The 23,879-nt window shown below is 41.4% G+C and overlaps 4 protein-coding genes across 4 annotated transcripts; 2 read left to right on the forward strand and 2 right to left on the reverse strand.

Annotated features, from left to right (window-relative positions):
* Nucleotides 1-226: 226 nt before the first annotated feature.
* BJ212DRAFT_1284470 (uncharacterized protein) lies at nucleotides 227-544 on the reverse strand (the record flags this gene model as incomplete). Its single annotated transcript, XM_041331824.1, has 1 exon — nucleotides 227-544. A coding segment is annotated over one exon (318 nt), but the record flags the coding sequence as incomplete, so codon positions are not given.
* A 17,592-nt stretch (nucleotides 545-18,136) lies between these two features.
* On the forward strand, nucleotides 18,137-19,039 carry BJ212DRAFT_1304332 (uncharacterized protein; the record flags this gene model as incomplete). Its single annotated transcript, XM_041333574.1, has 5 exons — nucleotides 18,137-18,154; nucleotides 18,416-18,445; nucleotides 18,473-18,493; nucleotides 18,624-18,763; nucleotides 18,883-19,039. The coding sequence occupies 5 exons, from the start codon at nucleotides 18,137-18,139 to the stop codon at nucleotides 19,037-19,039; spliced, it is 366 nt and encodes a 121-aa protein (XP_041186879.1).
* A 242-nt stretch (nucleotides 19,040-19,281) lies between these two features.
* Nucleotides 19,282-19,566, forward strand: BJ212DRAFT_1254452 (uncharacterized protein; the record flags this gene model as incomplete). The annotated part of the gene is made up of 1 exon (XM_041329755.1): nucleotides 19,282-19,566. A coding segment is annotated over one exon (285 nt), but the record flags the coding sequence as incomplete, so codon positions are not given.
* Nucleotides 19,567-19,670: 104 nt separating this feature from the next.
* BJ212DRAFT_1545638 (uncharacterized protein) lies at nucleotides 19,671-21,986 on the reverse strand (the record flags this gene model as incomplete). The annotated part of the gene is made up of 12 exons (XM_041341868.1): nucleotides 19,671-19,734; nucleotides 19,862-19,897; nucleotides 20,195-20,335; nucleotides 20,385-20,584; nucleotides 20,960-21,057; nucleotides 21,104-21,131; nucleotides 21,216-21,281; nucleotides 21,340-21,465; nucleotides 21,515-21,537; nucleotides 21,583-21,687; nucleotides 21,798-21,902; nucleotides 21,953-21,986. The coding sequence occupies 12 exons, from the start codon at nucleotides 21,984-21,986 to the stop codon at nucleotides 19,671-19,673; spliced, it is 1,026 nt and encodes a 341-aa protein (XP_041186881.1).
* Between the last annotated feature and the right edge of the window lie 1,893 nt (nucleotides 21,987-23,879).

Consider the following 23,879-nt stretch of genomic DNA (forward strand, 5'->3'; position numbering starts at 1 on the left):
TCCAAACTTCTTCAGCTAGGTTCTTTATTAGCATGATATTGAAGATACTGACATTGAATGCATTTTCAAGGGTTGGAGTGTCATGCCAGTCTCAACAGACACAGGTAGCATAAAGGAGTAAGGCTCATTCACCAAATGGCTCAGAATGTTGCAGGTAGAAAATGATTTTCATGAAGAACATGGTGAGGATGCATTGGTGCTTTTCCAGCCAGTTCAGCTTGTTGATTTACAGCAAAAAGCTGTTCTTTGCCATGTTAAACTGCCTCCATTTGAGACTGTGGTCTTGAATTACTTTGTAGGATGGTTTGAAAGTACCAACTACCTTTAATGCAATGAAATCATTGACTTTGGTGAATCCAAAGGTGCCATCTGCTGATAACTTGACCTCATCAGCCATGTCTTTGCAGCCATCTGGGTTGAAATACCACAACTCAATATATTCAAAGGACTTGAGCTTGTGGATGGCATATTGGGATGGATGGTGAGTAAGGATGTCACTGACAGATGTCCCTATCTTGAAGTTGTTGATTTTTGGCTTCTTCTCCAAGTCTCAATGCTCATTCTCAGTTTCCTGCTCTATAAAAAGACATTCTTGGTAAAAGTGTTCCTATTCAATGTTTTGCTGCTAAATGAGTTTCTTTGTTTACCTGAAGGGTCCAGGCTTCCAGATAAATGTCTTTGTCTTGTTACCAGCCTGTAATGAGCTCATTGACAGCTTCATCATGAGTCATCTGAGTGTTTCCAATGATACAATTCCTTATTCCTTCGAAGGTTATGGATGCAAAGTCAAATTCAATATTCAAAGCCAGGTTTGATGCAATATGTGCCATATTAGATAGCTGGAAAATGGATATTAGAAATCTTTAATAGAATAAGTAGTTTATGCAAGGGAGGGTAGAGAAATTTTTTAAAGAAGGAAAAGAAAAGAAAGGAGCTCAATAACAAACTCATGAATGACTTTACTAGTGGGTGAGTGGAAACAAGAGCCAACAGCTTTTTTCACCCATCCAAAGACCAAACTCTAAGGCTACACTCATGCCTTGCTTTGTCATAGAGTGACAAAATATGATTAGCAAGAACTGTGAGTATTGAGGATGCAAACAAACACAGGTATAGACATGAAAAAGCACAAAATCAATTGGCCTCCAAGTCATCATCAGTATCAACCTGACTGAAATGTTCTATTGCTAAGCAACAATTCTTGGATTCTTTGAGTCTGATTTCCAGCTCCAATTGCCTTGTTTTGTCCTCAGACATGGTACATTCATGACTGTGAGTAGCAATGAATCTGTGTACATCATGTTCACACTTAGCATGAGCTCCATGGGCCTTTAGCTCCTGCAAAAACCTAGCATACTCAAACTTTATCCACTTACTCAAGGCTCTGGAATCTGATTTATCCTGCATGTGAAGTAAGAGTGAGTCAGGGGCACCAACCAACTTCTTTGTAACCTCTGCTCCTATATCATGTAGCTGCTTGCAAGACTCTGACATTAAATGGGAAATAGCCTCAGATGATCATGGACCTACACTGCAATGAGTAGAGGTTACTGGATTTCAACCACATAGGGCACTACTACTAGCTTTACAAGAGTGCACTGTCAGTGACTTTATCACATTCTCAATCTCCTTGTCACCAGAAGACTTAGGTTGGTACTCCATGTCAGTGAAGAAGTTATCCTTGTTAGCATATCAAGGTAGAGAGTCTGGTGATACTACTGTGTGTGAATGAAACCAAGTAATATTTCTCAGTAGCGAGTCCAGTGATATATCCAGAGAATGATCAGGGTTGATTGGTTGATTGGTTGAGCTGTAGTTGATTGGTTGAGCTGTGGTTGAATGTCTGTAGTGGTTGAGGTGAATATTTGGGGAAGAGCAAGGGTAATGTTGTCAAATGTAATGAATCCAATAATGATAAATCTGTGACCGATATTGGTGGTAATGAAATACAAGGAGGAGTACAATCCTGCAAAAATGAGGACTTGTTCAAAGTGCTAGAGTCAATGTAGAGGTCATTGTCACTTTCAATTGGTGGATAAGAAGGTCCAGAAAGCACTAGAGAATATTCAGGTTCCCCCCTGAGAGACCAAGTGGCTGATTTGGGATTTCTCCTGGCTTCAGATCATTATTATCAAGGTCCATCTCAGTGCCAGTATTGTCTTCATCCTGTGAAGTGCCAGTAGGAAATTCAAGTGCCTCACTGGCAGAATCTTGACCAGAATCTACTATTAAAAATGCTATATTGTAGGATGAGTTTGTCCTTCACCATCCATGGGGGTCAGACCGCTGTGGAAATTGCGGAAAAAGCTGAGCTAGTGCTAGATCTCAGGACTTTGTTAATAAATAAAGAAAAAATGCACATACCAACATGATTTTAGTGTAAGGGTCAGTGTCCAGCTTCTTGATAGACTTGAGTCCAGCCCTTGTTTGGTCAAGGTCTTTGTTAACAGAGTTGTGCTTTTTTTTGAAGCCTAAATGATTTGGTTCATCATGCTACTAGATCCAGAACCAAGTAAGAGCAGACATATGAGATAAACTGATTTTCAACAGGTTTGATGAAGCTCAGTGGGTGTTCTTCATATAGTAGTGTGCAAATGGTTGGATCTTCATCATTAGTACACATCACAGTTGCCAGCTGCTGGATATAAATTTGCTTTCAGATAGACGTCTGCTGTCATGGCTGACCCTCATCCTTTGCATCTTTAGCTGAATTAGAGAATAGCTTAATCCAAGCTTCATTGTTGGCCTTGCACCACTTAATAAGGTAAGAGGTGCACACCAAATACCATTTCTCCTAGTAGATTGGTGGGATCTTAGTAGCTACTTGAAACCCACTAGTAAGGATATATAATATGATCCTCCTTGAATACTGACACATCAGGTATTGTCAGGTCACCATGCTTCTCTTTAAAGTACAACAATAAATACCTGCACTTGCCCTTGGGAGTGAGAAGGTCAGCACCTCAAATTCACCAAGGACACTAGGAACACTCACATGCAAGAGTAGGGATATGCCCTAGAATGGCATCAGGTAGTTCCATTGAATGACAAAAATAGTGAAGGCCTTCAGGAATTTTGTGGCTCTGTGGGATGTGTGCAATAGTTGCCTAAGAGTCCTTGGGTTGAATTTCCTTCTTGTGAGCTTTTAATTTGATATAAGCAAGAAGACCTTTTAAATAGTGGCATTTCCAGCAGGTAAAGCCATAAAGCACCATTCCAAGGCATGCTGGCTAGAGAAGAAACCTTCACACCAGCTAAAAAGTTCCTTGTGTTAACATTTATTTACTGCCTGATTGAATGAGAGAAAATAAACCATGCATTGACTATGGCATGGGGTCCTATGGAAAGTCTTGCACAAATGTTCAAAGACTCAAACTAAAGTCACAGAGAAATACATTCAGGAACTAAGAATCATATCTTGTAGGGAATATCATTCTACTAGCTTTCCTAGATGAATAATCAAGACAGTGCAATCTTGAGAATAAATTTCACTCTTGAGAGTCTACCAGTCACTATTACATTGCAGCCCACTGAGCTCTTCAGGAATAAAGGCATTCAAGTTGCTATCCAAAACTTGGTGATGTCCAACTGACATGAAGTACATCACCTTGCACATTGTAATTGCTAATATAGTCCTGATTCATGAATTTAGATGGAGCAAATGGTTGACCTCTATATACCAGTACTACCTAAAGTAAACCTGTAACCTGCATGGTGTCTTGCTACTTAAGGGTCTTATATAGAACTAGTGTACAATGACAACATAACCATACAAGGATAAGACTTCTTGCTAGTCCTTAAGTATATGGTCTACAATTTTTCTAGTTTTCATGGTAGATAACTTGTGAATTATTAGGAGGTTTTACTTATATTGTCCTCTTTTTGCTTTTCTCTGCTCTGGACTGAAGATTCTGAGTGTGCTGTTAGGTATGTTTTACCCTAGTAGGTCATGTTCTCATGTCTCTCTTCTCTATAAAGAAACTTGGAGAATCTGTCTTAAATATGCAAAGCTATATATGAAAGCTGTTTTAGTGTTATATAGTCAATCTCTCTTCTATGTAATATACAACAAGTGGTTGGAATATCTTAAGCCTTACTTCAAGATAACCTTTTTGGCTTGCACTTTCTAAATCTTACTGGGCCTCATAGTTTGAGAAAAGAGTGGAAAGTGAGAAGTCTGATTACTTAGTGCAAAATGGGCTCCTTTTATACCTTTTTGGAGGCCATCTTAATAAGCATGACTTATCACAGATTAGTAAGTTAATGGCTTACTAACTATGTTTGGCAGTGCTGAATTAGCTGCTTACAAGGTAGTTCACATATATAGTGAATAATATTATAAAATATGATAAAACATGATAAATCTTTACAAATCAGAATATTGCCAGTCGCATGACATGCTTATTAACATATCTTGGTGGCTCACTGAGGAAACTAGTGGCTAAATGAGCCTTAGAAAAAGAAAAGAAAAAGAAAGAAAATAATGAAAATTTTCATACTGGAAATAGAAGTACAAGTAAATCTGTTGAAATGAAATCAAGCTTGTAATATAATGGGGTATACCTTAGTATACTCCCTGTGATCACTTCCTGTTTATGTATATTGTGGTATGGGTCCCATATCATGCATAATAATGGTCCAGTCATGAATGGTCATGATGTGATAGATTGTGCTGAATAATGACTCATCCAGACTCCAGTCCTCAACATATCTAATCACAATCATCCACTGCACTAGCAGCCCATCAGACAGGCTGACAAGCATGAAAAATGAAATATTGTCTATAGCTATAAGGTGGATGACTTTGTTAGATACCTCCTCAGGCTCATCACCAACTTGAATAGCTATATGACATACTGAAAAGAATACAAACTCAGCATGAGAAACATCTTTCTTCATGATGCCAAGCAGTATCAGAGGTTTATATCTCATGGCCACAAGAAGAACCAGGAATTCAGGTTAAAGCCATTATAGTAGTGTTGAAGTTGGGAACAAGATGGTCAGTGAGGCTGGGAACAGTTTGGGATGTCTGCAGTATTACAATTTACATGACTCCTGGTTCTATATACAGACACATCTATTGGTTATAAGTACAGTTAACATTCTCATAATACATAATGCTAGTTCCTCACCTGACTTATGCATGATGAGATCTTATACAGTGACATATACTGTAAGTCACACTTTGTGACATATTGTCTCACCAACCAACTTCATCAAATGTTCGAAAGTTCTATACCATCATAATGCATTTTAGGATATTAATACATCTTTGTACTCAACAAATTAAACTACTGATCAAGAGTCATCTGGCCACAAGATCTATCATCAAGATGGCAAATATGTGCCCACAGCCTTGGCAGTTGTATCTGCATCTTGAGCAGTGATACATCATCAGCATCAGAATAATCAGCACAGACATTTTCCATGCATTTGCATAGGTCCAGGGCCTTCTTTGGCTGCATTGGCTCATTTAATTCATCAACTTCATTAACCTCATCCTTGAGATCCTCTTTGATATTCTCTATTGTTTGCTGAGTGTTAAGGTCATACTCAAAGGGTAACTGGATCCAAAGGGCTTTGGCCTCAGCTCATGCGCTGTGCCCCTTACCTGAGTATTGCCCCTTATTTCAAGAAGGCAAGACTAGCATGTCCAGAAGGTTGGATGAGTAGTGTAGCGGATCTGGGCGACTTCCAGATGAGGGTTAAGTATTGTAGGGCTAATCCGGATGAGTCCAGACTAGAAACTAACAGTAATGGACTGTTGGAGACAGAGGCGGATATGGATAGACTATAGGAATCAATCCTAAGTCTTGGAGGGTGACGAGAGTAGAGATACTCAAGTCCAGAGGACAGGAATGAGCAGAACTAAGATGATATTCAAACTGAGATACTACAGAAAGTTACAGGAGGTTATATACTATAGGTATCTAATGGAATGATCAATCAGCAGAGTCCGAGGCTATGTATGAAGCATGTGGATAGTCTATTGGTAAGTAGAAATGGATCACAAATCATGAAACAGAAATGAAACATAGGTAGTGGATAAGGGAGCAGGACGGATATACAGATAACTGAAATACCGGAGTTAGGGGGTTACCAAAAGGAGACAAGCACTGGTTGTGGATGCAGATGAGTTGTGGACCAGACCAGACAAGTGGACAGATTGAATGACAAGATGTTGGAGGGAGATAAGATGTGGATCTGAGATGAGATAAGGGTTGGATCTGAGATCCAGATATGCGGATATGACACTGAGTTGCTTCTGTGACTTGGATGATCTTGTTATCTCCACCAGGGAACTCAAGGCCAGTATGGCTAATCATGTTTTCTTCAATCAGGTTTAACCTCCAAGGTAGGGGCAGTATTACAAATTTGTCTACAATAGTGCAGATCTTTGACAGTGTTCATAAGTTAAGTCTCAAGCTTAGACAACTATGGCAAAGATGGTTGCAAGAGATGAGTTAGAGGTTCTGGGGAATTTGCTTGAAGATATGGTGTAGTTGCTATAGGGTAGAGTGATCAGGAGGCAAGGTGATCAATGGCAGTTTCAGTAGCCATTTCACCATTCTCATATCTCAGGTAGCCTGGTATTACACATATTACAACTCATAATGATGGGTGCACCACATGTATCACACTTTGTCATCCACTATATGACTTCCTCTAGCTCTACTGTTGATCTGTTGTATAATGCACAGCTTTCCCACACTACATGACACTTTCTCATGTGTGCACATAGCACACTCTTAGCCTGATGAGTGAATTGGCGAGACTGGAAACTGTCCAAGTATCTATGTCATCGATTTCCAAGGGGCTTCAGCATGCTGGACTGAGGCATTTCATCAGGGACAGACTTGCTAATAGTCAACACACTGTCAATATCTGTCATGGCCTGTGCAATATTGTGCTTGATATCCATGGTGAACTGAGGAGTCTCTAGGATGGTGAAATGGAAATTGAGTGCAGTTACACCAGGGACTCCAGATCAATCAATCAATGCTAGGTATGATTGATAGGGATAATGCAGGGGTTAGGAGCACAGGATGAGACAGACTTGTCAGAATTAAAATAGAACAGTAGTTGCATTGTATTGCCTATGATCCAGGAGTGTCTATCCATGTCCATCCACCTCATTGGTACATTATATTCCTTGGGGTCACACATACACCTCCTATCCCTTCCATTTCCAATGCAATTTTCATAGTATAAAGTTTGCCTAGTGCACTACTACTCTCCCATTATTACTTCCCTTTACTGTACTTCTCTCACTATTGAGTTTGACTCTGGAGTAGTAGTTGTTACAGTCACCCTATTCTTTTTCTCACCATCACTGCAGACACCTTATGGCTGTACTTCTAACACTTCTTTTTCACCTTGTTGTTTCCTCATGTTGCTTTCTTATCTCTGACTCATACTATATTTTCCCATGAACCTTCCTTTTCTAGCAGTCATTACCCTTTGCCCAGCTTGGTCTGTGCATGATTCCTGTACATATATAAACCTTAGCTACCACTTATACTTTTTTCTAACTTGAATCTACTCAGTTCTCTCTGATACTTGAACTCTAGATCCTGTGAGAGTCTAGACAATCACTCCTGAGGGAGGCATTGACCTGATAAGGTTCCATACTTAGTTGGTCCTGATCTTTGATTCCTTTATTAGAACAACTCTATCCAAGTTCATAACAGTAGTCACCATTTCAGCACACTTTGCGTGTCTAATGGTTATCATTATCCAACTAGACTAGACCATAATCTGACCTCATTTGCACTCACTTTGCATCTCAGTTTACTTATTATCTATCCATGCCTCATCTCATTCCTTGACCTCTGACACTCATCCAGTATTATTCTCTCATAACAAGTGTATGCCATACATGCACACTGTCTCATGCTCCACTTACCTTAGCACTACATTCACACTCTCACAATTACTTCATGTTTCCTCTTGTGCTTTCATGCTTTCTTTTTCTTTCTTCTTGCAACTTCACACATCCTTCACACTAGAAAGGTATCTCATTTATCTGGTTCTGTTGTCAGTAGTAGTCCCCTTTAGGGTCAAACACATCTGTAGCCAACAGTCCTGAGTCCTGAGCACTAATACTTGGTATTTGGTGGTCAGGTTTGGAACTTGGGTTTTGGGTCTTGATAGTGGGTTCTCAGGACTTGTGTTAAGAACCATGCTCAAAGGAGAGACAGACTGACTCAGAGGGGCTTGGCCTCAGCTCATATGCTGTGCCCCTTACCTGAGTATGTGCCCTTCATTTCATATGAGGTCTGATGATAGTCCAACGAAGTCTGGAGGCTGGCTACTCTGCTGGAGAGCACTAGAGGACTTCCAGAGGAGCGTGGGAAATGTCTGGAGGAGTGCAGGAGAGTTCCCACTGCAAGGTAATACTTCTACAGGAAACAGGATGGAAGGATAGAAGGTCCAAAGGTGTTAAGAACCATGCTCAAAGGAGAGAGAGACTGACTCAGTGGGGCTTGGCCTCAGCTCATATGCTGTGCCCCTTACCCAAGTATGTGCCCTTCATTTCAGAGGAAGTCCAATGATAGTCCAAGGAAGTCTGGTGGACTTCCAGAGGCTGGCTACTCTGGTGGAGAGTGTGGGAGGACTTCTAGAGGAGCGTGGGAAACATCTGGAGGAGCGCAGGAGAGTTCCGGAGGAATGCAAGAAATGCTTGGGAGAGTTCCTGCTGCAAGGTAATACTTCTACAGGAAAACAGGATGGAAGGGTAGGAGGTCCGGAGGTATGGAGGACAGAACATCTGAAAGACAGGATGCCTGGAGGTATGAGGGACAGGATGTCCAGAGGTACAGAAGACAGGAGGTCTGGAAGGAATAGGGGCTACATCGGACTTTGTCCGATGTAGAAGCAAACAGAGGTAGACTACCCTAAGGTAGAGTCAGAGGGACAGGAAGTGGACCTAAGTCTGGAAAGAGGGTAAGTGCCAGAAAGGCAAGACTCTAGCCTAGGGAAGCAATCCCTAGACTTGGGACAGAGACATAGGGGACAAATCCGAAGGTCCAGAATTCCAGCCTAGGGAATCCATCCCTAGGCCTTATGGAAAAGGACAAACTCAGGTGGACTGAAGTCCAGAAGAAGATTGGGCAAGTCTAAGGTGATATTCAGACTGAGGACTCTACAGGAGTTGTACAGGGGTTATATACTAGAGGATATCCAAGAGGATCAGTAAGCAAAGGAGTAAGGCTATGTACAAGCATGTGGAAACACATTGGTAAGTAAGATGGAACATAAGTAAATGAACTTGGAGATGAAACTAGTACAAGGATCAATCAGCAAGACGGAAACAGAGATAACCGAAAACTGGAAAGGCAGAGATGCCTAAATGGGGATAGGTGCAGGATCTTGGACAGAGGGTGAGAATAGGTCCAGAGATAGTACAGTTAATATCCGGAGGTCTGGAGATCTGGGGATCCAGAAGGCAGGGCGGAAACAGGACTGAGATATGTGAGGTGGTGAATGTAGTCTGGAATCCAAGAGGAGGTAAAGTCCAGATGTCTTGCTGGATGGAATGTGTGTAGGGTGGACAGGATAGGGGATCCAGGAATGAGTCAGATATGGGGTCCAGAAACAGGTCCGGAAAGTGTGGGAATATGATGGGATCTATGTCTAGCATATGGGATATGACAGAAGGTCCAGAGGACAGGAGGACAGGAGGACAGGAGGACAGAGGGCAGAGGGCAGGATGTCCAAAGGACAGGTGGATAGGATGTCCAAGGGTTAGGAGGATGGAACATCTGAAGGTACAGAGGACAGAACATCCAAAGGACAGGATGCCTGGAGGTACAAGGGACAGGAGGTCCGGAGGTCTGGAAGGAATAGGGGCTACATCAGACAAAGTCCAATGTAGAAACAAACAGAGGTAGACTACCCTAAGGTAGAGTTGGAGAGATAGGGATTGGACCTAAGTCTGGAAAGAGGGTAAGTGCCAGAAAGGCAGAGCTCCAGCCTAGGGAATCAATCCCTAGGCCTGATGAGTAGGACAGACTTAGGTGGACCAAAGTCCAAGAGAGGATTGGGCAAGTCTAAGTTGATATTCAAACTAAGGAAACTACAGGAGTATCTACAGGGGTTATATACTGGAGACTATCTGAGGGGATCAGTAAGCAAAGGAGCAAGGCTATGTATGAGCATGTGGAAACACATTAGTAAGTAAGATGGAACATAACTAAATGAACTCGGAGATGAAGACTTGTACAAGGATCACTAAGCAAGATGGAAGAAGAGGTAGCTGAAAGCCAGAAAGGCATAGATGCCTAAATGGGGATAGGTGCAGGATATCGGACAGAGGGTGGGAATAGGTCCGGTGTTAATATCCAGAGGTCTGGAGATCTGGGGATCCAGAAGACAAGGTGGATACAGGACTGGAATACAAGAAGGTGGATATAGTCCAGAATCCAAGACAAGGTGAAGTCTGGATGTCTTGCTGGATGGAGTGTGCATAGGGTGGATGGGACAGGGGGGTATGGATCAGGCTAACAGTGGAGATCTGATGGTCTGGAGCTCAGGGGTAAATCTGGAATGGAATTGATCCTGCTGAGGTATGGAGCACACAGTGGAAGGGGATCTGGGAATGAGTTGGATATGAAGTGGGGTCCGGATGTAGGCTCGGAAGGCGTGGGAATATGATGGAACATGGGTCTGGATTGTGGGATATGACAACTTGGGACTTATATCACTGCCAAGGTGATAATGATGACTACCAAGTGTTGGGACTCAGTACTTGGGATTCAGCAGTTGAGACTTGGTAGTTGATATTGGTAAATCACTCTCCCTCAGGGATAATGAAAACAATGAAAGTTGTGGTCTGAGTCTAGGTGAGTGTATTGGCAGTCTTTTCCTGTCCATCAGGCATCATTTGACCAAGATATATGCTAAAGAAATTTGAAACATCAGGGATAATGAAAAAAATGAAAGTTGTAGTCTGAGTCAAGGTGAACATATTGGTAGGTGATATTAGCACTCAGAGCTCAAATACTGACTACCAACTATCAAGTGTTAGGACTCAGTACTTAAATGGATATAGCATGTATCCATAAAAATACAAAAGATGTTCCTATGTGTTTATTTCTAGGTGAATAGACTTTGACATTATATCCCCATCATCTATTCAGCAATAGAAACAATGTATCAGGAGCTCAGGACCATAGGGTAATCCTTTATTGTATAGTGTACCTCCCCCTCTCCTGGTGGTTCACTCCCTGGGTATTTTTTCCCTGCAGGACCAGACATCAAGGACAGTAGGGAGTCTATTCCTGAGCATATTTGGAGCAGATATATCATATAGCCAGCCCAGGACATACATGATCCAACCTTTTAAGATATAACAAGCATAGCTTATATTCTTGCTTCTTATGACCAAGATCAGCTCACAATAGGCTGGAGTTGTGAGCTAGTGTGTATGCTTGCCATGTCTACTGATAAGGGGCCATACTTTCAAGACATTGAATCTTAATAATAATAAACCTGGAGTATATTTAAAATATATCAAGTATCATGGGCATAAATTGATTGTGGGAAACTTCAAAGACCCAAAGCATCGAAAATGGTCAGTTGAGCAGTGGTAGGACTTTAATGCTGGGTCAACTCATATTTTCACTACATCCCTTCCACCCACCCCCTATCCTCAGGGCAGTAGGCAGCATGTGTTCCTTAGGTAGTTTACAATCTATCCTACATATTTTCAATGAAATCTTCAGCCTGAATCATGTATAAATATGACTTTGTGTAAAAAAGATGCCTATTGTCACTTTTCACACATATGTTATTTTTGCCTGTCATTACATCAATCCTTCATGGATCTTTCTAAGCTTTCAGGGCTATTATAATGGATATATATGGGAGTTATTCCAGGTCTCTGATCACATCTCAGACTGAGGTATGACTATACATTCATTATTGTACTTGACACTCACAAACATTTACCATAGTCTTCCATCTCTTGCAGATACATATTATAATGAGTCTATTTGTTCTCAGACTGAGTTTTTCATCTCTTGCAGCCTTCTGTCTGTTGCTACTCGCATCATGTGATGTAAGGTGCTTCAGGGGGTCAAATAAAGTTGGGAATTGGACTGACTAGCAAGTCCTGATACTTAGTAAGCAGTACATTAATATCGATAACTGAGTCTTGACTACTAAGTACCAATGTAACAACCATACAATGAGTCAGAGTGTAATAAAACAGCTCTACTCTATATGGTTCTGCATCTGTCTGGTGTTAAGAACCATGCTCAAAGGAGAGAGACTGACTCAGAGGGGCTTGGCCTCAGCTTGTATGCTGTGCCCCTTACCCAAGTATGTGCCCTTCATTTCAGAGGAAGTCTGATGATGGTCCAATGAAGTCTGAAGGACTTCCAGAGGAGCATGGGAGAGTTCTGGAGGAATGCAGGAAGTGCTCAGGAGAGTTCCCACTGCAAGGTAATACTTCTACAGGAAAACAGGATGGAAGGATAGGAGGTCCGGAGGACAGGAGGACAAGATGTCTGGAGGTATGGAGGACAGAATGTCCAAAGGTACAGAAGACAGGAGGTCCGGAGGTCTGGAAGGAATAGGGGCTACATTGGACAAAGTCTGATGTAGAAGCAAACAGAGGTAGACTACCCTAAGGTAGAGTCGGAGGGACAGGAAGTGGACCTAAGTCTGGAAAGAGGGTAAGTGCTGGAAAGGCAAGACTCTAGCCTAGGGAAGCAATCCATAGACTTGGGACAGAGACATAGGGGACAAATCTGAAGGTCCAGAATTCCAGCCTAGGGAATCCTTCCCTAGGCCTTATGGAAAAGGATGAGACTCAGATGGACTGAAGTCCAGAAGATGATTGGCAAGTAGAACAGGATCTAAGATGAGAGAGCAGGAACTAAGATGATATTCAGACTGAGGACTCTACTGTAGTTGTACAGGGGTTATATACTAGAGGATATCCAAGAGGATCAGTAAGCAAAGGAGTAAGGCTATGTACAAGCATGTGGAAACACATTGGTAAGTAAGATGGAACATAAGTAAATGAACTCGGAGATGAAACTAGTACAAGGATCAATCAGCAAGACAGAAAGAGAGATAACCAAGAACTGGAAAGGTGGAGATGTCTAAATGGGGATAGGTGCAGGATCTTGGATGGAGGGCAGGAGTAGGTCTGGAGATCTGGGGATCCAGAAGGCAGGGCGGAAACAGGACTGAGATATGTGAGGTGGTGAATGTAGTCCAGAATCCAAGAGGAGGTAAAGTCCAGATGTCTTGCTGGATGGAATGTGCATAGGGTGGACAGGATAGGGGATCCAGGAATGAGTCAGATATGGGGTCCGGAAATAGGTCCAGAAAGCGTGGGAATATGATGGGATCTATGTCTGGCATATGGGATATGACACCTGGCTGCTTCACCTGCAAAAGCAAGAATGTTTGACTCATGAGGGATCTGTGACTAGATAAGTGTTAGTAGTTATGATATCAGTAAACATGAAGCTATGCAAAAGTAACACAAAGGTGGAAATGACAAGTCTGGAGGTAAAAGTGTTGGCCAGAGCATGGGAACCTTCGGCCAGAGTGAGAAAGAGAAAGGGTAAAGTAAAATGAGGTTTGGACACTAAGGAAAAGCAAAGGGAATGCAAAGGGAGTAGGTATAGATGAGGTATTCACAAAGGAGAGACTATCAAGGGAGTGATAACACGAGGGGAGACAAAGTCTCTGAAATACAGGTCCAGAAAATGAGTGAAGAGATATATTCCAAAGTATACCAAAGTACCAAGACTATCCAGTGACCAAGACTCTAGAGAGGTAAGGAGAGGTGGTAAATGGTAAGGTATCCTATGCATCTGCATGGTATTTAACTAAGTACATGGAAATCTGGGATGCTAGTCAAAATTCTGGGTCCAGAAGTATGTATGTAATATGCATGCAAGTGCTGTGGCTCATGGGAATACATGTAAAATCAACTGCAAACTGTTTGGCTGGAGTACCTGACTACTGATTCCCAAGTCTCAAGTATTGACACTCAGTAGGACCACCAATACACTCACATAGACTTGGACTAAGACTTTTATTAAGGAAGTGAAACATAATAATGATTTTCATTTTTTTATTATTGCTGATGTTTCAGATTTCTTTAACTTATATCTTGGTCAAATTGTAACTGATGGACAAGAAAAGACCACCAACACACTAACCTAGTCTTGGACTACAACCTTTGTTAAGGAAGTTAAGCATAATAATGATTTTTATTTTTTCATTATTGCCAACATTTTGGATTTCTTTAGCTTATATCTTGGTCAAATGATGACCAATTGACAAGGAAAGACTGCCAAGACACTCACCTTGACTTGCACTACAACCTTCATTAAGAAAGTTAAGCATAATAACAACTTTCATTTTTTCATTATCATTTGCCTATATTGACTACCAAGTCCTGAGTCCCAACACTCAGAAGTCAGTAGTACCAGGTTTTGGGTTTTGGGCTTCAGCACTTGACACTTGGTGAATTGTGTAATGAAATAAAAAATTTCATGTTATATACATTTTTTTGAGATTCAGTTTTTGAGTCTTGAGATTTGGTTTGCAGTCTTCAGTTTTTGAGTTTCAGGTTTTGAGTCTCAAGTTTCAGGCTTTGAGTTTCAGCACTCAACACTCAGTGAATTATGTAATGAAATAAAAAAAATTCATGTTATATGCATTTTTTTGAGATTTGGTGTTTGGTTTTTGGTTTTTGGTTTTCAAATTTTGGGTTTCAAGTCTTGAGTCTTGAGTTTCAGGGTTTGGGGTTTGGGTCTTGGCACTTGACACTCAGTGATTCAATAAATGGACTTCAAACTTTTTTGAGTTTTGAGTTTTGAGCTTCAAGTTTTGGGGTTCAGCACTCAACACTCAGTGATTTGTGTAATGGAATAAAATTCCTACATGTTATATACATTTCTGTGAGTTTTGAGTTTTGAGTTTTGAGTTTTGGGTTTTGGGTTTTGGGTTTTGGGTGTTTGTGTTTTGAGACTTGGTGATTTATGGTGAATGAAAAGTGAATATGTTGCACACTGGGTTCAGTTTTCAGGCTTCAGTACTTGGTGATTGGTGAATGTCAGACATGGTGTATTCAGGTTTTTGGGCTTCAGGCTGTGGTGGTCAATGGTAGGTATATGCACTCATATAGTAGGCATGTACTCCATGTGCTCAATTCTCTGGTGCCTACATCAGCACACTGATTTGTATGTTATCCAACTATCTCAGCCCAGTTATGTTTATTGCACTCATTTACCTGGGCCCACCCAACATGAAACTTCAGGTGTCAGCATTCAGTACTCAGCACTTGGTGAAGAGTTTTGAGTTTCAATGTTCAAGTTTTGGGTGTTGGTACTTGGGTTTTGGTACTTGGTACTTGGTACTTGGTGATTTGAGACTTGAAACTTGTAAAAATGTATAAGTTTGTTCAAGTTTTGGGTTTTGGTACTTGGTGAATATCAGACATAGTGTATTCAGGCTTTCAGGTTTCCATGGTCAATGGTAGGTATATGCACTCATATAGGGGTATGTACTCCATGTCTTTGATTCTCTGGTGCCTACATCAGCAAACTGATTTGTTCATTATCCAACTATCTAAGCCCAGTTATGTTTATATGTGATAACAACTACCTTGGCCCACCCATTGATATAATATATATCACTACCTCAGCCTATACATCCATACATCCATATAGTATACCAATACCTTGGCCCTTATGTCTATGGACTGTCTTCCGAGGTATTGCTGGATTTGGAGTCAACAGGGTGCTTGGCTGTGTTGACTTTGATCGACATGGACAGGATCTGAGTCTGAATGTCATTGATGACTTGGATCAAAACTAGTGCAACAGCATTGCTCATATGTCCATATAGTATATCAATACCTTGGCCCATACATCTAAATGATATGTATCTGGGCCCACCCATCTATATGACATCCCCCTACATTGGCCCACCTGTCTATGTAAAATACCCCAGGTCAGCCCACCCATATATATAATAAATATTTCACTGCCCCATCAGCCCACTCATCTACAAAATAATACTAATATGTTGGCCCACCCATATACAGTGGCTCAAAAAACTGTTTGCATGTTTTGACATTTTTCACTATCTATGATATTGTGTGAGAACTCACAAATGCCTCAAGGACATGGTTATACCACATTGTAGTATGGCTTCAGGGCTTTCATTTGAGCCCTACACCGTGGGAATCGGTGGAGATATGGTGGAGATACAAGGCTCACAAAATGGTGACTCATGCAGACAGTTTTTTGACTCAAGTATTTTACAATAATAACCAGGTATTCTAGTATTTTGTATGACCTCCCTTGGCTTTAATTACTGCCTCTATCCTTCTAGGCATACTCTCAATTAATTTCTAGCAATCCTCAGCTGTGATCTTCCCCCATTCCACTGCTACTCTCTCTCAAAGCTCCCATACTCCTTTAGGGGGGTTTTCATAGGCTTGAAGCTTTTTCTTGAGTGTTCCCCAGAGATGTTCAATGACATTGACATCAGGAGACTGTGCTGGCCAGTCAAGAACATTGATGTTATGTTCTTCAAACCATTCCTTAGCTCTTCTGGATGTGTGCTTGGGATCATTATCTCATTATCCTGTTGGAAAATGATATCTTCTTCATCAATCCCTGATTCTGCCAAGCTAGGCAGCAAGTGGTCATTTAAAATGTCCACATACTGCTCAGCATTCATCTTCCCCTCAACCTCAGCAAGCATTCCCACACCATTCCATCCCATACAGCCCCATACCATTAAAGAACCTCCTTCAAACTTGACAGTCCCATTAACCTCTCTGTCTGTTAGGCCATCTCCCTTCTTTTTCCATACATATACCTTCCCATCTGACCCAATCCTATTGATTTTGGTCTCATCTGACCATATAACATGCTTCCAGTCCTCTACAGTCCAGTGTTGATGAGCTAAGGCAAAGGCTAGTCTTCTCTGCCTATGTTTGATGGAGAGAAGAGGCTTTTTCTTCTTTGTTACTGCCTTGAGATGAGCTGCCTTGAGAACATTCCTCACAGTTTGTGAAGAGACAGGGGTAGTGATGGTGGAATTGATATAATGGGTGGCTTGGACAGCATTATCAGCCTTTCCTGTAGTGATATGTTGGATAATAGCCCTTTTGTCAGTAGAGGTAAGCTTGGATGGACATCCTCCACAAGAGTTTTCCTTGTCTGGGTGGCTTTCTTTGATAAACTTGGCCACAGTGGACTTGCATACTCCAGTTCTAGAGGAAATTTGGTGAGCAGAGAGGCCAGCATAAGACAGAGAGAGGATATTATCTCTTTGAGCAGAGGAGATGGCTTTCATGGTGATTTTGACTATGATACATGAGATATTCTGGTTTATATAGTTAGATATAGTCATAAAATAACATAATGACACCACTTCATAATTTATATAATAGTGGCATGATTTTTGTGGTGTCATAAATAATGATTTATATAGTTTTAATATACACTCAAAAAACTGTCCACATGAGTCATCATTTTATAAGCCTTATGTCTCCACCATATCTCCACCAATTCCCATGGTGTAGGGCTCAAATGAAAGCCCTGAAGCCATACTACAATGTGGTATAACCATGTCCTTGAGGCATTTGTGAGTTCTCACACAATATCATAGATAGTGAAAATTGTCAAACATGCGGACAGTTTTTTGAGCCACTGTAGCTTGATGCAGTGCTATGACCTCCAGAATAATATGTTGCAGCTGTTATGAACATGTTGAGTTCATAGATAGAACTTGGATAGGATTGCCATGACACAGGCTGAGACTAGCAAGTATTTGTTGTATCAGGTCTGTAGCAACTGAGTTGAGTACATCAATAAAATTATCAGCAGCTCTGACATAAGGTCACAAGACATGCTTCTCCTAAGGCTAAGGACATTAGCAGCAATGAGCTCCAATGAAAGTTACTTAGAGAAAAGTAGAAGATTGCTAGTTTTCTGAGAAGGAAGTTACAAGGCAACCAAGTGACCAGATAGAACCAAGTAGATTCAAGTTAGGGAAATACCAGTGCTACTTGATAGGTATAAATATCATTGACAGGGATAAGGGTAGGCCTGCTATATTAGTGGTCAGAGGAGAGGAGAGATGAGTTATAATGAGTCAGAATACCAAAGTAAGTAGCAAGTACTGGTCAAGTGGTAAGGGCAAAGGGAAAGGAGTCATGACAAGTTAGAATACCAAAGTAAGTGATAAGTACTGGTTAGCTGGTGAGGGCATAGGGTTAGTGAGTCATTGGATGAACTGAAGAATTGGTACAACCACATCAGGAAAAGGGAATGTTTTTTAGCTATCTTATCTTACTTAAACAGACTTAATTCTATGCTAAGTTCACCAAGTTGTGAAAGCAAATCATTCTGACTTGATTTCTGCTTAGAGAATTGTTCATCAAGAAAACACAACAATAGTAAGTAATGCATGGCTGAAAATTCAGTATGACCATAATGTTAAGCAGGTAAGTCATATAAGTTTAAAAAATGAGAACAAATCAGATGTCGTGATTTAAGTCCACCTTGAGTTGAAATCATGTTCAAGTAGGAAGGTTATTTTTATGATATATATAAGTACACATATGCAGCATAAAGTACTACTTGTATCTAGTTTCTATCCAAGACAGAAATAATTCAACTGTCAGCAGTAACATCTGTGCAGTTGTGGAACTACTAGCACAGGATGGCATCTATGATTCCAATGCAGACATTTTCAATAATCCTGACATCTCACAGTATGTTATTCTTGTTCAGGGTGACCTAGGAACAGGAGAATGCCTACAATCAGCACAACTTTGATGGTTATTAGAGGTGACTCTGAGGAATGAATTTCAGCACATTATCTTCAGTACAGGATTGCTCCACTTGAAATGGCATGTGCTAATGCCATTTGGCAAACCTTCCTGCAGCCATTAGTGGCTCAAGAGGATGAAACAAGCTTGATGCATGATGTAACACAACTTCAACCCAAGGAGACAGAAACATACTGCTCAAAGCCAGGGTTCCAGTAAATACACCAACTGATAGGACATGCTGGCATATGTTGCTGGCTTGACTGTTGGTGAGCCCATGTAGTGACTATGGATCCAGGTCACACAAGCCTTGAGGTATTTGCAGCCTTCAAATCAACTCTTAATGAATGAAAGACCATTGTGAGCAAGATAGCATTAAAATATGTTGTGACTCACAAGCTACTCCAGATGCACCACAAGTCTTGGAAACAATGTGATATGCAACATGAAGATTCACTCCTACTCAACAAATTTTCCTTCTCTACAAGGAACTATCTTACTCAATGAACTGTGGGAATATCAGGTGTGTAGAGACATCTATTATTACATGTATTCTGATCATTAAAGCAACAAGAAAGCATAAGTATGCAACATATATGACAAATTTCTTGATCAACATGCACTGTGTTTTTCCTGCTAGCCTTAGGCATGCTGTGCATTACCATGTCCTCATCAACCCAAATGGAAAGGTGATGAGGTGGCAAGCAGTTGATTGGTGTGTTGAGCTGAACAACCTGTTTACTAAGGTATGCCACCTACACTACTGGGTAGTGTTGCTGCAGCTTTGGCTAGCACTGGCTAAAGCCGGCTCTGATTCTCAGGCTTGACCAAAACTCACAAGTCACACTGCTTACATAATCAAAACTTGGTCTGGCTTATACAGCCACAGCAAGTAGCTGCAAGCTGGCTCAAGCCTATGTAGATAATTTTAGTGTAATTTAAATTTAGAAATGAGATTAAATTTAGAAACATTACATCTTACTATTGATTGATTATTGACAATCCACATAAATGACTTAGTCCCCAAGATCCTTCACATACAACAAAAATGGGACCCCAAATTGCAGTACATCATACCTTTGTGACATTTGGACATGCATTAAGTCCAAAAATAGGACTGTATCACCATCGCCAAAACCAAGCAGGTGACAGCAAGGAATGCAGAGATGTTGAGGGAGACAAGAGGTTCACAGGATCGAGAAGTGTTATTTGTTCATATGTCAGGGTGCCTGTCAAGGTTTTGGATTGTGTTGGCAAAGGTACTCAGGTTCAGGGTCTGAGAGAATGAGTGAGTGCATTCTACAGCATATCCTAAAGATGATTGAACTATTTTGGTTAGTAGCAACAATAATGCACATGCAAATGCAAACACACTGAACGCCATGCTTGCTCTGTCGAGGGATATGAGGAACATAAGGTTGGTCATCTCCTTCCACAGTGAATCCCCCATCTTTCAACAACCCCTCATCCTCTCCCTTCTTGGACTTGTGATGATGTGCATTCTGATCACTACCCCTAGGATTAGTCAGTATTTGTACAACAGAAATGTGAATGACACATGCACTCTGCCACTTTCTTCACAAGTAAGGCATCACCATGCACGAAAATTATGAACACATTTTTGCATGTCTCAGTGCCAGTAGCAGGATCAACAAAAGGCTCTGTGATATCTGTGTGATTCATGTACAGGTTACCCCTTAGGACATGCCACAAGACGCGCTTGAATGTCGATATGCAGGAATATGAGTCCATATAGGATGTGACCTAAAACCACATTTAAAACAGGGGATGTCAAAGCAGACTTATACATATGTTTGACAGTACCATTGCAATACAGCTGAGAACTCAGCATTCAAAGATGGAAGAAGAATTGGGATGGCCCTGCAGAGACAATGCAAGGGCTTCACGAAAAAAGGAAGTAGTAGTATCAATATCTTGAAGAATGATTGGACACCAGTCCAGAACCAACTGAAAATGCTGCAAAGCAGCATTTAGGTGAGAGACCCTCCAGCAGCATGTCATGTATTTGGCAAATCTTGCATGGCCCACATCTGTGTCTTGACCAAGCTCACAATCTACGAGAGACTATAGTTGGCGTTCCATCAGCAAAAGCTAACAGCATAGGCCAGCATCACTCACACCAGACAGTGCATCATCCTGATTGTCACAAGCATGTATGACAGCAACCTTCAGTATGAGGGAAGGGTAGGCACCATGCACAGGTGGGAAGGATAGATCTATGAATGTTATTATATGAGCATGAATGAGGAACAAGTCACTAACCAAATGGTTTGTCTCCATGATGAAGCAGCTTATTCCACAACATTTTAAGTTTACTGATGACAGATATTTGAGAGTCAGTGTAATGGGCATGTTGAATCACACCATGACTTACAATCCTCTCAACTTGTGATAAAATTTGTTTTTTGGCTTCCTCTACATTCTCCTTGCAGCCTGTAATCTGTTTACAGATACAGTGAGAAATAGGGAGAGAAAAGACAAGTAAGGTGAGCAACTACCTTGACCTTGGATTTCTGATGGACAGCCACCTTCTTCTTGCCTGCCTCCTTTTCCTTCTCATTAGCTTCATCTGAGAAGTCAATCTTGACACCGAGAGCATCACAAAGTTTGTTGACACCTGAACCCTGTGCGCCAACAATGTTTGCCATGTATGTGGATCCATCAAAAACTTACCTTCTCAGAGAACACAGCAGTCTCTTGGAGAACATGCTAGGCCTCCACCAGCTCCCTCATGCACTCACTCAACATCTTGTAGCTATCATTCATCTGCACAAGCCACATCTCATGCTTGGCAAGTGTGACATCAAGCTCATCAATATTATGCACAGCACTCAGTCCAGCCATGACTAATGGGGATGAATCATATAGAGGATGGATAGGAATGTTAAAAGGGATTGACAGCAGGGTTCAACTGTGGTATCATTCAGCAGCATGACAACAGTTGAAAGGAGCACACGTATGTCCTTCAATTGAACATTTTCCAGTTCACTGAGCTCTGTGACTGCATCATGGGCAACTTCAGTTGGGACAAGGAACTGCCTTAAGCTCATCTGTCCCAAACCTGTGAACATCGTCAGTAAGTAAAACAGAGTCATCACAGTTCAGGCTCACATGTACAGAACAGCATGGGGTAGTCATCTCCCATGGTATTGATTCATCTGTCTATCAAATAAATGAGAGCAAAGGTCAGGACTCAGGACAACATTAGAGAAGTAATGCTGCTCAACGCATGCACAAGTGTTGCGGCAAAGTGAAAATACCGCCCATAGTCTCAACAGTCCGCCCTGAAACTCCTTGCTGGTAATCACAACATGTTGATATCAGAGATGGTTGGGACTGGGTTGGGTGAAGCACACACTGTCAGCTGGTCACTGTGCAGCTGGTGAGAAACACATAAAGCATTGAAATCAAAACCAGCACAACAATGAGCAAGATAGTGCAAACAAAAGGTGAGAGGCAAAACAGTAGATGCCAGACAATAAAAAAGTCATGAAAGTAAGGGTCACTTGTCATAGATGATAGCAGTGTCCTCAATATTGTCACACTCCTCCTCTGCAATGGCTCTAAGAAGAGCGTCATTTGCACTGGGGGTAGATGTCAAAGGCTCACTAGAGCCCATGTCATATACCACCCCATGTTCCATGTCCCATTGAGAGGCTGCCCAACCTTTCATAAAGTTAAGCCATTCTTTCTTCAAGAAAAACTTGACCATCTGCAATGCTTCCACCAAAACAGGACTGAGGTGATTCCTTTTCTTTGTATGGGTTTTGCTGCTGGATGAAAATACTCACTTGCACAGCACTGCAGAGGCTTGTACTGGAGTGTAGTCCATGGCAATTGAAAATATAGTTGGGAATATGGACTGCAAAGCCTAGTCAACAGCTCATGGTTAATGAAAAGGGTGTGACTTGTAGAGGTAATGGACTCATGTTCCAGAACACAAGTATGTCTGTTCCATGAGGACTAAGCATAGCCATGGCATAAGCAGCAAACTCCTGATCTACTGTTTGACCACTGCCGTGGTGATGCGGCACATATGCATGTGCCATGGGAAGTCCATAGCAATGTGAGCCTAGTGTGTGTGGCAGCAGTCATGGGGCCACTACAGGTTGAGAATGTGCAGGATCAACATTTTCTGCTCTTTTGCTATGCATCTACAGAAAAAATCAATTCAATATCATGCATTTATTTACAACAGAGACATACCAGCTTCAAGATAAACTCCTTGGCTTCAGTAACATGGTCTTTCTCCCATAGACTGTCCATCCAAGACATCTGCATCACAGGGTCAATAACTATGAAAGTAATCATGAGATCAATATTTATTAAAACAAAACATGGGACTGACACATAGCAACAGAATAAGCATGTGTTGCACTCATCCAGTCAGTGTATTTGCTCACCCAGGTTAAGCCTATGTCAACAATAGGCTTACAGTAAGGTATGTGCTGGCCAAGAGACTCCCAGCTATTGATCAACTCTTCAAAAGTTGGAATGGCATGGCTCAGTAAGGGAGTGCTTTCACTGGAGAGTTTTTGCTGGGTGGTGTGCGGTGCCTGGTATGAAATGTTAAATTAGATCACAAGCTTTGAACACATCAGTACTTACCTCCAAGATCACTTTCAGGTCCTGAAGGAACTGCCAATCAACATCACTCAATCTTTTGTTGGATATGTTGCATTGAGGCCAAGCATCAAAAAAGGCATTTACCACCTGAGCCAGTATTGGTTTATGACATATGTTTTATGATGTGCAATCTTACCTGCTGCAGTGTCCACAAATGGTTAATCATGATATATACCGAGTCCCATCTAGTAGGCTCATCAAGGAGGAGTTCTATGACCAGGAGCTGTATAGAGTCACCCTTGTCATCTCAAAACCAACCATCCTCATTACCCTTAAAGATGCAGTCACAAAACCTGTCACGCTGCTGATCTGATGCATGGATCAATCACATGATTGTCCTGGCTTGCTCGAGAGGCTTGGTTTGTACAGCCTGGACATAACCAACTTTCTTGATAACCTGATCTTCGATTAT

This window comes from Suillus subaureus (genome assembly GCF_016647635.1).
Source record: "Suillus subaureus strain MN1 chromosome Unknown BJ212scaffold_59, whole genome shotgun sequence".
NCBI classification, from domain to species: Eukaryota; Fungi; Basidiomycota; class Agaricomycetes; order Boletales; family Suillaceae; genus Suillus; species Suillus subaureus.